Source organism: Nycticebus coucang, chromosome 10, assembly GCF_027406575.1.
Source record: "Nycticebus coucang isolate mNycCou1 chromosome 10, mNycCou1.pri, whole genome shotgun sequence".
NCBI classification, from domain to species: Eukaryota; Metazoa; Chordata; class Mammalia; order Primates; family Lorisidae; genus Nycticebus; species Nycticebus coucang.
This window is the reverse complement of record NC_069789.1, coordinates 60,762,207-60,777,806: the sequence shown is the minus strand read 5'-3', so window position 1 is coordinate 60,777,806 and position 15,600 is coordinate 60,762,207. Positions and strand designations below refer to the sequence as shown.

At 48.3% G+C, this 15,600-nt stretch overlaps 1 protein-coding gene and 1 long non-coding RNA gene across 2 annotated transcripts in view; one reads left to right on the top strand and one right to left on the bottom strand.

Annotated features, from left to right (window-relative positions):
- NAV1 (neuron navigator 1) overlaps positions 1-15,600 on the top strand; it is a 276,840-nt gene that overhangs the window by 158,922 nt on the left and 102,318 nt on the right. The window contains exons 5-6 of the mRNA XM_053606354.1: positions 1,124-1,226; positions 6,608-6,973. Of these exons, the coding sequence (XP_053462329.1) occupies positions 1,124-1,226; positions 6,608-6,973 (469 nt within the window). The remainder of the gene's footprint in view (positions 1-1,123; positions 1,227-6,607; positions 6,974-15,600) is intronic.
- Positions 6,365-15,600, bottom strand: part of LOC128596707 (uncharacterized) — a 49,536-nt gene continuing 40,300 nt past the window's right edge. The window contains exon 3 of the long non-coding RNA XR_008383127.1: positions 6,365-6,380. This is a non-coding gene — a long non-coding RNA (uncharacterized LOC128596707). The remainder of the gene's footprint in view (positions 6,381-15,600) is intronic.

Genomic DNA, 15,600 nt, shown 5'->3' with positions numbered 1-15,600 from the left:
GGGAGGCACCGGGGGGGATTTGGCTCCATTCAGTGACTTTAGGTCCTAAAGTAAAAGATAAACCATGGGGCAGGGCCTCTTCATTATATGGTCTTTAGGACCTAATGTGGGGCCTGACACAAAATGTGTGTTTGATAAAAATGTATTGGATAGATTGAAGGAAAGAAGGAAAGAAAACGTTCTTTGAGTTCCTTCTTGCTCAGGCATGGCTCGGTTATTTGGAAGTTATTTTCGCCCTGGGAAATAACATGGGAAAAGTTATTGGTGGGAAAAGTTTCTATTTGTTGTTGTAGATTCTCATTTATCCAGGTTGATAACATCCTGCCTGGAAAGCAAAGTTGAATAAATTGGCTCCTGATCGTTTAGGAGTCTAAGGATGGGGGCCACCCCGGTGGATCCTTCTCACTCAGGCTTGTATCGCTGTGTGGGAATTCCCCAGAGCTCAGTCTGCGCTCCAAGAAGTACCTGCTTGTCACCTCCACCTCCTCACCAGCCACCTCATCTTTAGGAGGCTGTGTCTGAACTGACGCCTTAGAGCAACCCCAGACGTTACCAGTCAGGGCGTGGGGCTCAAGTATGCTGAAGCCAGCTTTTACCAACTCTTCAGAGCCAATTGTTAGCATCTCCTCTTGTAACTCTGTGGTCAGTGACATCATCTTGATACATTGAACATGGCCGTGGTGGGGGTATTTACACCACAGAAATTGGCAAATGTGATACAGCAGGGGGTCACCTTCCTCCAGGAGCCAGTTGTTAAACATTTACCAGCATACCACTGGAGAGTGGGTTTCAGGCAGATGTTCTAGCGGATCTCAAACATGGGAAGGCTTGCCCATGACCTCCGCTGTGAGAAGCAGGGCCTCTGCAAAACAAAGCCAGGGGTAAAGGCAGTTCCGTGGGGGTCTGAGAGGCGTGCACAGACCCAGAAGGCCATGTTGAGGGCCCACTGCCAGGGTGTGGGCTTCAGAGGGCTCAAGCACTGGGGTCGTCTTTTGGGAAGGAAGGAGAGGGGTGACAACTCCCATGCCCCAGGAACTGGCCTCCTGGGTACATTGTCAGTCTCCACTGTCCTGATCCTCTAATCCTCTTCAGTCACTCAGCTTTCTTCCTTCTCTCCCTCCAGACCCAGAGTCCCAGAGAAAGAGGACAGTGCAGAATGTCCTGGATCTTCGACAGAACCTGGAAGAGACCATGTCCAGCCTGCGAGGGTCCCAGGTGACTCACAGGTAAGCTCCTCTCCCCCGTTCCTGAGGGCAGGGCCCCAGGGTCTCTCCACAGCTCCACTTGGGCACGTCCAGTCAGCCGGGTTGTCTGAGCTCCACGGAGCCACTGCTGAAGGGACAGGGGAGTCCAGTCATCTCCACAAATGCAGCCCAGCTCTGCCTTGTGTCTGCTTGTGCTTGAGCATTCAATTTCATTTAAGCAAATCAGTTTGACAATCACCAGCGCAGCGGGTGGAAGCAGGAGCCGCTCCACCCTGGAAGTGTGACCTTCGATGCCACTTTCCCTCCTTAGACCTCAGACTCCTCTTCTGGCAGTGGGGGGTTGACGAAATGCTCTCCTTCTGTGCCCAAGTTTCCCTTGTTCTGGGGTTCTAGACTCGGTACCCTTCTCAGCACCTGGATCTTTTCACTCTCTGTCAGTTAGGTGCCCTCTGGCCTTCTCTGGCAGCCACAGAAGGAGGTCTGAGCCCTCAGGAGGGATTGCACCATGTACCCCAGCTCCACGCCCTGTAGGTGGATCCCTCCAACCCATGCCTCCAGCTGCGTGGGGCACTGACCCCTCCCACAGCACCTCTCCCTGGAGCAACATCCTGGCCACAGCCTCTGCTGTGACTCAGAATTTCCCCTGCTGGCTCCTTCAGTTGCCCAGATGAGCTCATGCTGTCAGCTCAAAGGGGGGTAGAGGGCCGGGCTAAGCTCTGGGGATAGAAGGAGGGAGAGCCAACAGCCAGGATTGGGAAATCATGGGGGATGTGGGGGTGTGAGGCTAGGAAGGACCCCGCCCAATTGAACTGGAAGTAGCTTCCTTCCCATCTCCTGGGGTTGAAAAGTTAAGAGCAAAGTTGGGACATAGAGGTAGTGAAAAGGGCTTTCTTAGCCAAGTGAGTGGCCAGACTAAGTAGTATCCAAATACATTTACATACCTCCAGTGACAAAGAACTCATTACCTTTTAAGCGTCTCTGTGCACTGTGGGATTGCAGGGACTATGGTGTGGGATTGCTGTTGTCCTGAAGCAGCTTTCATCCACTGGCTCTAATTCTTCCTATTTAAACCATCCTTCTCCTTCCTTGCACTGCACCCACATCCCCACCCCAGTCCCTCATCTCAGCCCTTTACTTGCAGACTTCTATTTTTTTGTGTGTGTGTGTGGTTTTTGGCCGAGGCTGGGTTTGAATCCACCACCTCCGGCATATGGGACCGGCGCCCTACTCCTTGAGCCACAGGCACCACCACTTGCAGACTTCTAGATGTTTTATGATAAGTCAAAGCTGCTTCTCTGTGGGGTTACATCTGCTCAGGCCAGGCCAGTGGGACCCTGACTACTGAAAGGGAGGTGATCAAGAAGATTGGAGAAAAAATGTAGATGGTAGGGTTCCAGGGCCCCTTCCATCTGTCCCCCACCTCTATCCTTCACAGCCCTGATCGGGAACTCAAGTGGAGCGGGGCTTTTGCCCAGCTTGGCTCACCAGTTTCGAGACCCAATGAATGAAATCTTGAACATCTTCCTTCTCCCATCTAGGGAAGTTGTTGGATATCTCTCAGCACCAGGTCACCTGTCAGCTTTGTGCCAAAGAAGCCAGAAAGTGCTTAGTTGCTGAGAGGGTCACACCCCAGATGACTCACCCACGGGAAGGGTGGAGGTAGCAGCTCCACTGACTGTGAGCAGCAGCCCCCAGCCCCACATTAAGAGCTTGACCCTAGGCTGGTGCTGTTTGTTTTTTTCCTTCTGGAAGGGGAGGGAGGCCCAAACCTTTTGCATAAACTGGTTCCAATTTATGCCTCTGGCTTATATCTCCCTTTATGAGAAGGGAACCAGGAGCCCTGAATTTGGTTTCTCTGTTTACTGTGGACCCAGAGCCACTTCCTCTCGTAAGCTTTGGTTTATGTTATTCCTGTTCCACACTTTGATAGCCAAAACAAAACAATGGTTCTCTCACTTTGTATGCCATTTTTATTTTTTTTGTGTGTGTGTGAGTCAGGGTCTCACTCTGTTGCGGGCTGGAGTACAGTGGCATCATCCTAGCTTGCTGTAGCCTGAAACTCCTAGGCTCAACAGGCCCTCCTGCCTCAGCCTCCTAAGTAGTTGGAACTAGAAGCTTGAGCCACAACACCCAGCTAATTTTTCTATTTTTTTGTAGAGACTGGGTCTGGTTTCTTTGAATCTCTGGCCTCAAGCAATCCTCCTGCCTTGGTCTCTGAAAGTGCTAGAATTATAGCACTGGCCTCTTTTGCTTTTTAAAGGGGTTTCCATCAGTGAGCCTTTCCCTCAATCCTGGAAATAGGTTGCAGAACTTAGGTTCTGCACTCAGTACGGCCAACGTGAGTGCCGGCTGTACCCTAGGCACAACTCTGGGCGCTGTCCCTTTAGAATGAACATGAGCTTTATCCTTGAGGAGCTTACAGCCCCGCGAGTGCTTCCAACAAGCTGTTTTCACCCAGGAACTCACAGGATAACTCTAGATTCGATTCCTTCTCAGAAATCTTCTCTCCTGTGCTGCTTCCTCTATTTTTACCGGTCCATTTACCCCAGGGAGGAGAGTCTGGGTCAGAGACTGCGACTGGAGGGGAAATGAAAGTCTGTGCTCCCCAGAGAGAGGCAAGTCTACAGGGTGGGTGCAGGGCTGGACGTCAAGAGCTGAGGATCTGAGCTGGACTCCTTCTCACCAATTTAGGTCTAGAGATTTCCTTTTTTTTTTTTTTTTTGTAGAGACAGAGTCTCGCTTTATGGCCCTCGGTAGAGTGCCGTGGCCTCACACAGCTCACAGCAACCTCCAACTCCTGGGTTTAAGCGATTCTCTTGCCTCAGCCTCCCAAGTAGCTGGGACTATAGGTGCCCGCCACAACGCCCAGCTATTTTTTTTTGTTGCAGTTTGGCCGGGGCCGGGCTTGAACCCGCCACCCTCAGTATATGGGGCCGGCACCCTACCGACCGAGCCACAGGCGCCAGAATATGTTTGGGGGATTATAAAAAAAAGAGCCAGGCAATAAGGGAAAAGGTGCTTTCAGTGCAGAGATAAACGGGGCAAGGCAGGAGGAGAATTGAGGAACCCAGTGTTCAGGGCAACCCTCGTGCCTCCACACTAAAGTAGGTTAGTGCACATCTATAGTGGGTTTGCATTTTTTTAAAGAGAAACGGGGTCTTTCTTTGTCCCCAGGTTTGGAGTGCTGTGGCATGAGCACAGCTCACTGCAGCCTTGAACTCCTGTGCTCAACTGATCCTTCCACTTCTAGTGAATAGTTGGACCACAGGCATGCACACCACCACGCCTGGCTAATTTTTAAATTTTTTTGGTAGAAACAGAGTCTCACTATGTTACCCGGGCTGGCCTCGCACTCCCAGGCCCAACTGATCCTCCCAGCCCAGCTTCCCAAAGCACCTGATGAGATTCCTTCTAGAGCAGCAGCTACACGCTGGGCCCCATGCAAAGTGCTGAGTACAGTGGTGAGCAAGGCAGCCAAGTCTCACCGAGACCGCAAACTGCCTTCGGGGAACTTCCATTATCTCCGAGGAGATGAGATGTACAGGTCCGCAGTAACCAGACAGCGTATGAGGCAGAGCTGCAGAACATTAAGGGGATCCTTACCGGACTGCCTGGGTCCAGAGGGGAGAACCTGGGTGTGGCTGCAGTCAGGAAGTCCCCGTCGGGTAAAAAGCAGTGGTCACTATTGCCCTGCCCAGCCAGGGCCCCCCGCTTGCCCACAGAACTACTGCCAGGACCCTGTCATGCTCCGTTTCAAGGACTGTTCAGCTTTCTCTGGTTCTGTTGATCAAAAAATAAAACCCTGTTTTCTCAGGTCTGATAAAGGCAACTTTGAAAACTTTCTTTTTTTCAAGGAACTTTACAGAAGTAAGGATAGAAAAATCAATGTCCCACTCCCATCCCAACCCCCAGAGTGACTAAGAAATGGCTGTGGTCACAGAGCAAAGGCACACGTAACTCATATCCAACTACAGGCTGTCTCAGCTGCCCCAGCTTTCTTGGCCCCCAGGCCCCTTTCATTTACTTAATGCTGTCCAGCTATAGCAAGACCTTGTGCTGGCCTCACTGCTAGGCTGGGTGGGAGTATTGCTTTCAGCCTGAACCCAAGTCCAGGCTACCCCTCCAACTAGGCCCTGGCTGTCATTTCCTCTCTGGCCTCATGTCCTTCCTCAGACTCGCAGGTTCCCCTACCTCAACCATCTAGCACTAACTTGGGCATTGTTCCCTTGGTCTGGCCTAGCAGGGCCTGAGGCTTGGGATCCCCAGTATCCTCCTTCAGTCCGTGTCCCCCTCTCTGTCCAGCTAAGGCTGCTCCTTCCTGTTCTCTGTTTCTCTCCCTGCTATTGTACTCTATGCCTGTGGCTAGTTCCAGTCCACTGGGGACCTGCCACACATCTTAGGTTGCCAAAGCCTTTCCTGCACCTTCTACACCCCACTCCGGGCTTTCCTATATCTGGTGTTCAGGAATCAGCGAGCTCTAAGCTCATTAATAGAAAACAGGTGGTAGACACCCCCTGAACAAAAAGAATAATCACAGCCTTCTAAGCTCAGGTGACCAGTCTCTCCCAGTTCCCCTAAGACAGTGTATCACCACAACATGAGGAACTATATTAAAGGGTCACACTTAGGAAGGTTGAGCAAACACTGCCCTAAGAGGTCTCATTGAGCCCTTACCATTTAGCAAGCACCTCTTCTATACCAGAGACTGTGTTAGATCTGTACATACGTAATCCTCACACCTTATGAAGTAGCTGTTATTCTGTCTTCCTCATTTTACAGATGAGGAAATAGAGGCTTAGCAAAGTTAATTACTTCTATTTACTGATAAATAAATTACTTTCACTTACAAAAAAAGAATTCAAATCCAGGTCACATTACACAATCTAGACTTCTTAACTGCATTGCTTCTCTAGCCATATGGCTCAGGCCTGTAATCCCAGCACTGTGGGAGGCTGAGGCAGGAGAACTGCTTGAGCTCAGGAGTTTGAGACTTGTTTGAGCCAGAGTGAGACCCGGACTCATTAAAAAAATGAAAAACCCAGATGGGTGCTTCTGTGAGGGCCTGTAATCCCAGCGGCTTCGAGAGGCTGAGGCAGCAGGATGCCCACATCCAGTGTCTGAGGTTGCAGTGAGCTATGATGCCATTGTACTCTGCTCAGGGCATAGGGTGGGACTCTGTTTCAAAAAAAAAAAAAAAAAGTCATTTTCCTTTGACAATCCAACATAACATAAAACCCCAAGGCACAATCCAAGGCCTTATGGAGGATGTAGACTTTGAGCAGGTGGGGAGGAGGTGGGAGGACATGTAGCTGGGGGAAGGCATCACTGGGTGCTGTGTGAGGGGACAGGGCCCAAAGTAGCTGTGCCAAGGACTAAAGCAATACCCTCTGCTCCCTCCCCAGCTCCTTGGAGATGACCTGCTATGACAGTGATGATGCCAACCCTCGCAGCGTGTCCAGCCTCTCCAATCGCTCGTCCCCTCTCTCCTGGCGCTATGGCCAGTCCAGCCCGCGACTGCAGGCTGGTGACGCGCCCTCTGTAGGTGGAAGCTGCCGCTCAGAGGGGCCGCCCGCCTGGTACATGCACGGGGAGCGAGCTCACTACTCCCACACCATGCCCATGCGCAGCCCCAGCAAGCTCAGCCACATCTCCCGCCTTGAGCTGGTGGAGTCCTTGGACTCGGACGAGGTGGACCTCAAGTCTGGTTACATGAGCGACAGTGACCTCATGGGCAAGACGATGACCGAGGACGATGACATCACTACTGGGTAAGCACAGGGGGTCCTTGGTCAGTTGGAACAGGGAAATGGGGAGGACAGTGGAAAGACTAGTCGAATGGGATACCTTAAAAGTGGAGTGGAACCCAAAACAGGGGTTTTGTGCCGTGACAAAAAGAATCTACACAAGGCCTTTGCACGCAGGTGGTAACTGCCTCTGAAATTTCACAGGGTTTGTTCCAGACCCAGTGCAGTGGGCGGGGCCTACATCTGAGAAGCTGATTGATGAATGAAGGCACCTCCCTCTCATTGGCCCCTGTGGCTGTCCTCCTATGGTGTGCTCCACCTTCCTCTCTGGTTTTTCACCTCCAAAAAAATTGGCCCAAAGAGCCCTGAAAAACTGTTTTAGTACCAGCTGTTCTGTGAACTGGGTCTAGACCCTGGGTAGCGTCATCTGCTTCCCATTTCCAAAATGAGAGTACTACATCTATCTACAAACTAATAAGAGAAAATGAGAGCAAGTGGGTGAGAGCACTGGTCAAATAGAAAGTGGTAGTAGTATCTCACCTCCTTTGCCAGGGGTTCCCAGCCTCCTGGCCCTCAGTCTCTACTCCTCAGGTTTCTTCCTCTGCAAACCTTCTACCATTAATGCAACCTCCCAGACAAGGCTGTCATCTGTCAAACCCTTCTTTCCTGCCCTTTGCCCTACAGGAACTCTCATCTTCTTATCTTTTTCTGCCTTAATTGTTAGGGTTGGGCCTGTGGAGACAACTTAGCCAGAGGTGACAGCCCGCAAAGTGAGGAGGGGAGAGATGGGGGAGTGCTGGGCTTAGGGTGTCTTGGCCAACTGTTCTAAGCCCTGAGACCAAATTGCTGCAGTGGCTCTGTAAGCTTTGGCGTGTCTCACAGCTGATTGCCGCTCCCCATTCTTCCTGCTTGATGTATTGGGACTCCCTCACAAGGGACCACACAAGCAGCAGCTGTCCCCCTTCCCCTCCTTCTTTGGGACTTAGTGTCTTACTACTAGGGACCGCCTCTCCCCAGTAAAAATCTCAGACTTTAAGAGGGTAGAAAGTAGCCTCTCCCTGGAAGAGACCACAAGCCAAGCTTTAGGCCATTCACTGTTCCCCACCCCTGGGGACAAATTTGGAGAGCTCTGGTCAGGGCCTGTCCAGCTGATGAGGCTGCTCTGGAGCAAAACAACTGACGCATGAATGGGGTTGTTTACTGCCTGTTAAGTCCCAGGGGCTAGCCGATCTCACGCCAGATCTGCTGGCCTGGAGCTGGGACAGACCCTGAGCTCCTTCTGTGGTCAGAAGCCTGTGTTGGGCAGAAAGGGCAGCCCAGGTGTCTGAAAAGCTGCTCCACACAGCCTCTGCCTAAGAAGTGTCTGTGAGGAAGTGTCAGGTGCCTGCTCTCAGAGATCCCAGCTGGTCAGGGCAGAGGGAGGCAAAACCCTTGCGGGCTGAAGGGCTCAGAAATTTCTCCAGGTGTTGGAAGGCACAGGACCCCTGCCTTGGAGAAGTCACAGACCAAGGAAGGTGGCAGGACTTCTGACACTTAACTAGCTTGCTGAGGCTGGGCAAGTTAGTTCACTTTCCCAGGCTTTCATTTGTCTATCTGCTAAATATAAATTTGTCTATCTGATAATAGTAGAACCTATCTCAGGCCATTCTGAGGATTAAATGGGTTATTATATTTAAAGTGCCTACAATAGTTCTTGGCCGATTATAAATGCTCACTAAATATTAGCTATTACTCTGTAAGTTGACCCACCCAAGGGACTGTAAGAAACTAATCCACATACAGAGGCAGTCAACATAAGGAACTGGGCCTACTGTACTGATATGTAAATGTGGTGCATGTCCAGTCTATGAAAATTAGGTCAACTTAAGGAGGTGATTGATGTAGGGAGGCAGTCAAGTATGGAAATTCTACTGTATTTTTATTGCTATTATTATTATTATTTTAAGACAGAGTCTTACATGTCACCCTCAGTAGAGTCCTGTGGCATTACAGCTCACAGCAACCTCAAACTCTTGGGCTTAAACAGTTCTCTTGCCTCAGCTTCCCAAGTAGCTGGGGACTAAGGTGCCTGCCACAATTCCTGGCTATTTTGTTGTTGTTGTTGTCGTCGTCATTGTTGTTTAGCAGGCCTGTGCCAAATTCGAACCCGCCAGGCCTGGTGTATGTGGTCGGCGCCCTAACCACTGAGCTACGGGCACAGAGCCAGTTGCTATTATTATTGTTGAATCCCAGACTGATGGAGAGGCACAATCCTTGCCCTCTGGGAATGTGTAGTATAACCAGAATGCCACTCATTTGGAATCAGGAACAAGGACAGATCTAGCAGCAGCTGGCCAATCCAGGGTGATAAACAGAGTGTGGGGGCATGGAATGAGGAAGAGCAGGCAAGATGTCCTTTTACCCACACTCTAACCCCCTCTCTTTATCCTCTTTTCTCTAGACATGTATGTACTTAAGAATCAGTTTTTAAAAAATCAGAGTTCACTGAAGCTGGCATGAATAAGATATTACCCTCTCTGTACCCCCTGCACCTCATTCCACCCCCAGCTAGAAGCCCAGGGAAGGCTGGAGTTAGCATGGAGAATACAGAATAAATTGTTGGCATGATGATGTCCTCAAAGTAGTCCTTACTGTAACTGTGATGTTAGTTTGCAAGATATTTTCATGTGGATTTTTAATAATCAGTTTTCAATTAACAGTAACCTTTAACACTTTGTTAACTCCCCTACCAGGACTGTAAACACAGCCGTCCTTAAATGTCAGAGTTGAAGGGAATCAATTTATAATCCCCAGTTTATGTAAACACTCACTCCTCAATTATGTGTTTTCATGGTTAAGTGTTGTTGTTTTAATTAGAAACAGGGCATTTTAGATTCTAGGAACTCTTTAAGTGAACATGCAAACCTGAGTTGTCCTTGCTCAGCCTCGTGTTGGTCCGTCCTCCCCACTGTGGTTTTCATCCAGATTTTGTAATTTAGAAAATGTCCTATCCCTAAAAAAATTGTTTTTCCTAGTCATAAAATGAGAGGGCTATTCCCTGTGGGGGCAGCCTGCTGTGCTCCCATCCTCACCCACGTGGTGACACCCCCATCCACCCATCAGCCTGGGAACACTGCCATTCACTTTCCTACCTCCCAGGAGCCCACAGCACGGGCCAGCAGAGTAGGGAAGCTGATCTTTCCCTTCTGGGTGACATAACCAGCCACAAGCCATCCTTCCGTCCTTCTGAGTGAGCCATAAAAGATGATAGTGGTTCAGACTGTGCACTGCTCCTAGTCATCTTCCCAACCCACTGTTCAGTCTCAAGTTAGCAAGTCAACTCTCTTTGCTCCATCCTAACACCAGACCCCTAACAGGTTGTGAGGTCTGCAAATTGGAGAAGGCAGATTCTTCAAACTGAAGTCAGTAAATTAGAATGAAGAAAGTGACTCTGATAGGACTGCCAAAATAATCATATATTGTAAAAAATTATTTACTTTAAAAAATTGTGGTAAATGCCTGTAATCCTAGCACTTTGGGAGGCCGAGGCAGGTGGATTGCCTGAGCTCACAGGTTTGAGACCAGCCGGAGCAAGAGTGAGACCTCATCTCTAAAAATAGCCGGGCATTGTGGCAGGCACCTATAGTCCCAGCTACTCAGAAGGCTGAGGTAAGAGAATCCCTTGAGCCCAAGAGCTTGAGGTTGCTGTGAGCTATGATACCATGGCAATCTATTGAGGGCAGCAAAGTGAGACTCTGTCTCAAAAAAAAAGTGGTAAAATATACATAACACAAAATTTACCATTTTATGTTAACTATTTTATTTTATTTTTTTTTTGTAGAGACAGAGTCTCACTTTATCGCCCTCGGTAGAGTGCCGTGGCATCACACAGCTCACAGCAACCTCCAACTCTTGGGCTGAAGCGATTCTCTTGCCTCAGCCTCCCGAGTAGCTGGGACTACAGGCGCCCGCCACAATGCCCAGCTATTTTTTGGTTTGCAGTTTGGCCGGGGCCGGGTTTGAACCTGCCACCCTCGGTATATGGGGCCGGCACCTTACCGACTGAGCCACAGGTGCTGCCCCAACTATTTTATTTTTGAGACAGTCTCCCTATGTCACGCTGGGTAGAGTGCTGTGGCATCATAACTCACAACAATCTCAAACTTTTGGGTTCAAGAGATCCTCTTGCCTCAGCCTCCTGAGTAGGTGGGACTACAAATGTCCGCCACAACGTTGGCTAGTTTTTCTATGTTTAATAGAAATGAGGCCTTACTCTTGCTCGGGCTGGTCTTGAACTCCTGAGCTCAAGCAATCTGCCCGCCTTGGCCTCCCAGAGTGCTAGGATTACAGGTGAGAGCCACTGCACTGGGCCCATTTAACCATTTGAAAGTGTACACTTCAGTGGCCTTAAGTACATTCACATTGTTGTGCAACCATCACTCCCATCCGTCCCCAGAACTCTGTCGTCTACCCACACTGAAACTCCACACCCACTACCCAGTAGCTTCCTTTGCCTTCTCCCTCCAGGCCCTGGCGACCACCATTCTACTTTTTGTCTTTATGAATTTGACTACTCTATGTAACTCTCAGAAGTGGAAACATGCAGTATTTGTCTTTCCATGACTGGCTTATTTCACTTAAGGTAGAATCATCATGGCTCATCCATGTTGCAGCAGGTGTCCAAGTTCCTTCTTTTTTAAGGTTGGGTATATTCCCTTGTGGGTACATACCATATTTTGTTTATTTATTCATCTGTTCATGGCTTGTTTCTACCTTTTAGCTGTTATAAATAATGTTGCTCTGAACATTGGTAAACAAACAACGTTCAAGTCCCTGCTTTCAATTCTTTTGGGAATACACCTGGAAATGGAATTGCTGGATTATATGTAATTCTATGTTTAATTTTCTAAGGAACCACTGTACTGTTTTCCCATAATGGCTGAGCCATTTTACATTTCTACCAGCAGTACACAAGGATTCTAATTTCTCCTATTTCTTGCCAACATTCACTATTTTCTGGTTTGTTTTTTTTTCTTTTTGATAATAGCCACTCTACTGGATGTGAAGTGGTATCTATCTCTTTATGGTTTTATTTTCCCTCATGTTGATGATGCTTAAGCCTCTTCATGTACTTATTGGCTATATGAATATCTTCTTTGGAAAAAGTCCAGTCAACTCCTTTGCTCATTTTTTAATTGGATGGTTTTTTGTTGTTGTTGTTGAGTTGTAAGCATTCTATAGATAGTCTAGATTTATGATTTGCAAATATTTTCTTCCATTTTGTGGGTTGCCTTTTAATTCTGTTGGTAGTATCCTTTGATACACAAAAATGTTTCACTTTGATGAAGTTCAATTTATCTACTTTTTTCTTTTGTTGCCTGTGCTTTTGGTGTCATATCTAAGAAGTCATTGCCAAATCTGCTATTATACAACTTTTCCTTTACATTTTCTTCTAAGAATTTTATAGCTGATGGAACTCTTCTTTTTTTTTTTTTAAGTGACAGGGTCTCACTCTGTCACCCATGCTAAAGCATGGCGGTATTATCATCATAGCTCACTGCAACCTCATACTCCTGAGCTCAATTGATCTTCCTGTCTCAGCCTTCCAAAGTACTGGAATCACAGGTGTGAACCACCACACACAGCCTAATGGAGAGTTTTAAAAATACATATTCTATGCCTCATCCTAGGCCTACCAATGCAAAATCTCTGCCACTCCTAGAAGCCATTTTTTCCTAAAATTTCTCGGTTATTTTAGACTAACTTCTGACCTAGTACAAAAATCTTATTCACAATGTCCCTGACAGCCGGTCTTTTGTCCTTGGCTTGTATAGGTAGAGTGATGGGGAGCTTATTTTATTTCATGTAGAATTAAGTTAGAAGAAAGTTTCTAGGGCCAGGTGTAGTAGCTCACGCGTATAATCCTAGTACACTTGGAGGCCAAGGAGGATGGATCGCCTGAGCTCAGGAGTTTGAGAACAGCCTGAGCGAGTGTGAGACCCCGTCTCTAAAAATAGCTGGGCATTGTGGTGGGCACCATGGAGTGCTACTCGGGAGGCTGAGGCAAGAGGATTGCTCAAGCCCAAGGGTTTGAGGTTGCTGTGAGCTGTGACGCTACAGCACTCTACTGAGGGCGACAAACTGAGACTCTGTCTCAAAAAAAAAAAAAAGGAAGTTTCTAAATATTCAGCTGAAATCTGCTTCACTGTAACTTCTGTCTATTGATTCAAATTTGTCATCTGGGAAAAATAGAATAAGTGTAAATCTTCATCTAAATAGTTCAACATGAGCTCAATGATTGCTCAGATATTCTCATCTCTAGATTTAAAAAAGAAAAAAAGCCCCTAGCTTATTTCAGTACTTTCTTTCTTAGATGACCCAGTTTTTCAAACCCCTCATTGTCCTGGTTATCCTCCTCTGGAAGCTCTTGAGTTGTCAACGATCCTCTTAAAATTTGGCATCTAGACTGATTACCTGCTTGACATTAGATGTTGTCCTGCCAGGGTAATACCCAAATCATGACACTGCAGACAACTTTGAGTTGGCTGCTGACCGTCCTACACGACAGCTCAGGACACTTTTACCACTTGAAAAGAGAAAAGGAATTTGTTTTTCTAAAAATAGGAAGGTCTGGAATTTAATCTAAATAAGAAGATAAGTTTCACAGCCATCTGTTCCTGCTATCCTGGGCATCCTGGGCCAGAGTGGGGTGGGGGGGAGTAGGGGACAAGCACCCACACAGAGGAGAACACAGGCAGTGGGTGTTGGTGCCTGACTCCCAGAGGAGAAGGTTAGATCACCCTCCATCCTCTCCCCCACTTTAATGGGGGTTCACCTCTCAGTGTGTCCGTTTTTGTCTATGTAAATGGTCATCTGGGTGAGCTGTGTCTGAGCGCTGTGGCTGTAATGGACGGGAGCTTGTGGGCCAAGGCAGCAGCTGCACTGCCAAGGCCCACTGCTCCAGAGGTGCCCTTAACACCGTATGGAGGTGTGGCATTGGCAGCCCTAGCAGGACTGCTGTCCAGCAACCTATGCCGAGGGCCACAGAGCCTCAGACGGAGTCAGCAGGCCCCATCTCGAGCAAGCTCTGTGAATGTCTTACGGAGACGGTGGATTTCTTGGCAACTGTGCCTTACCCTGCATCTCTCCTCAGGTGGTTCTCTGCCCTCCTCTGTGTGTGGCTGGATGTTCTGTTTCCCTCCACTCCTCCCTTTCCTCCCCTTTCCAGCCTGTCCTCTTGAACTATGCTTGGGGGCTCAGGAACAGATGGGATTCGTTTCCTCCTTGGCGCTAAAGTGTCCTGACGTTGAAAAATGTCAAATAAAATAAACTGTAGGCCTCTGCCTTCTCTTAGGCTGGCTCTGTGCTCCAGGAGGCAGGGAGCTCGGGCCTTAAAGAGACACTTCCAGCCTTGCTGACAGGGCCTCAGCCCAGCAGCCACCCTCTTGAGAAGGAGCCACATTCACTGCTCTTCCACCTTGGCTGATGTTCAAACCCTCAGGCCTCAAGATACCTAGCCCAGCCACCTTTACTGACAAGAATTCTCTTACAGTAGACCCTGGGTTTGCATGATTTATGCAAAAATAAGAAAATGCTTTTGAATTTGAATGGAGGAGGAAAAGAGTTGTCCCACTTCTTATTTCTTCTTCCTTTGTCTTTTCCTGGCAGTTCATTAGACATCCCACCTGGTGGGTAACTGGACCAGGCCTGGCTTTTGCTGATGGCACACAGGATAGGGGTAGAGAATAGCAAGTGACCATCCTGGAGAGGACCCAACATTCAAGTTCAGGAAGGAAACTCATTTTCTGCCTTTAAAAGACTTCAAGTCTAAATGGGAGGTAGGGTGCTCACTGGCACCATGGTAAAAGAAGCAGTGTGTAAATGAAGTAGACAGTGGTTCTTGTCTCACTGGAGATAACATCTGACAATTACAAATGCTGACCTGAGGACTCATACACATAGCCTTCTCTATACTGCAGGGAAAGGAGCATTGGGCTAATCCCGAGACCTGGAGTTCAAGCCTAAACACACCTCTCCATTGCTGTGTGGCACTGAGCAAGTCACCTAACCTCTCTGAGTCTTGGTTTGCTCATTTGTAAAAAGGTAATCATTTTTGCTTTGTGTGGATCAAATGGAAAAGAATGTTAAGAGTGCTTTGAAAAGGCCGCTGGTTTGAAGTCATTGCCACTTGGTGATCCTGGCGGATCACCAGATCACCAGATACTATTCTGGTCTCCTCTTAATGTTTCGTTCATCTAGCTGATGGCTTCTATCTTAATTAGGAGTTGTTAGAGTATCAACAAAAGATTTCTTAGACCTGGAAGTTGAATACATTGTATTGGGCCTTATATTGTAAGAATGATCTTGTCGGGTGGCGCCTGTGGCTCAGTCAGTAAGGCGCCGGCCCCATATACCGAGGGTGGCGGGTTCAAAGCCGGCCCCGGCCAAACTGCAACCGAAAAATAGCCGGGCGTTGTGGTGGGTGCCTGTAGTCCCAGCTACTCGGGAGGCTGAGGAAGGAGAATCGCCTAAGCCTAGGAGTTGGAGGTTGCTGTGAGCTGTGTGAGGCCATGGCACTCTACCCGAGGGCCATAAAGTGAGACTCTGTCTCTACAAAAAAAAAAAAAAAAAGAATGATCTTGTCTTGCTTTTTAGCACTGCCTTTTAGTCCT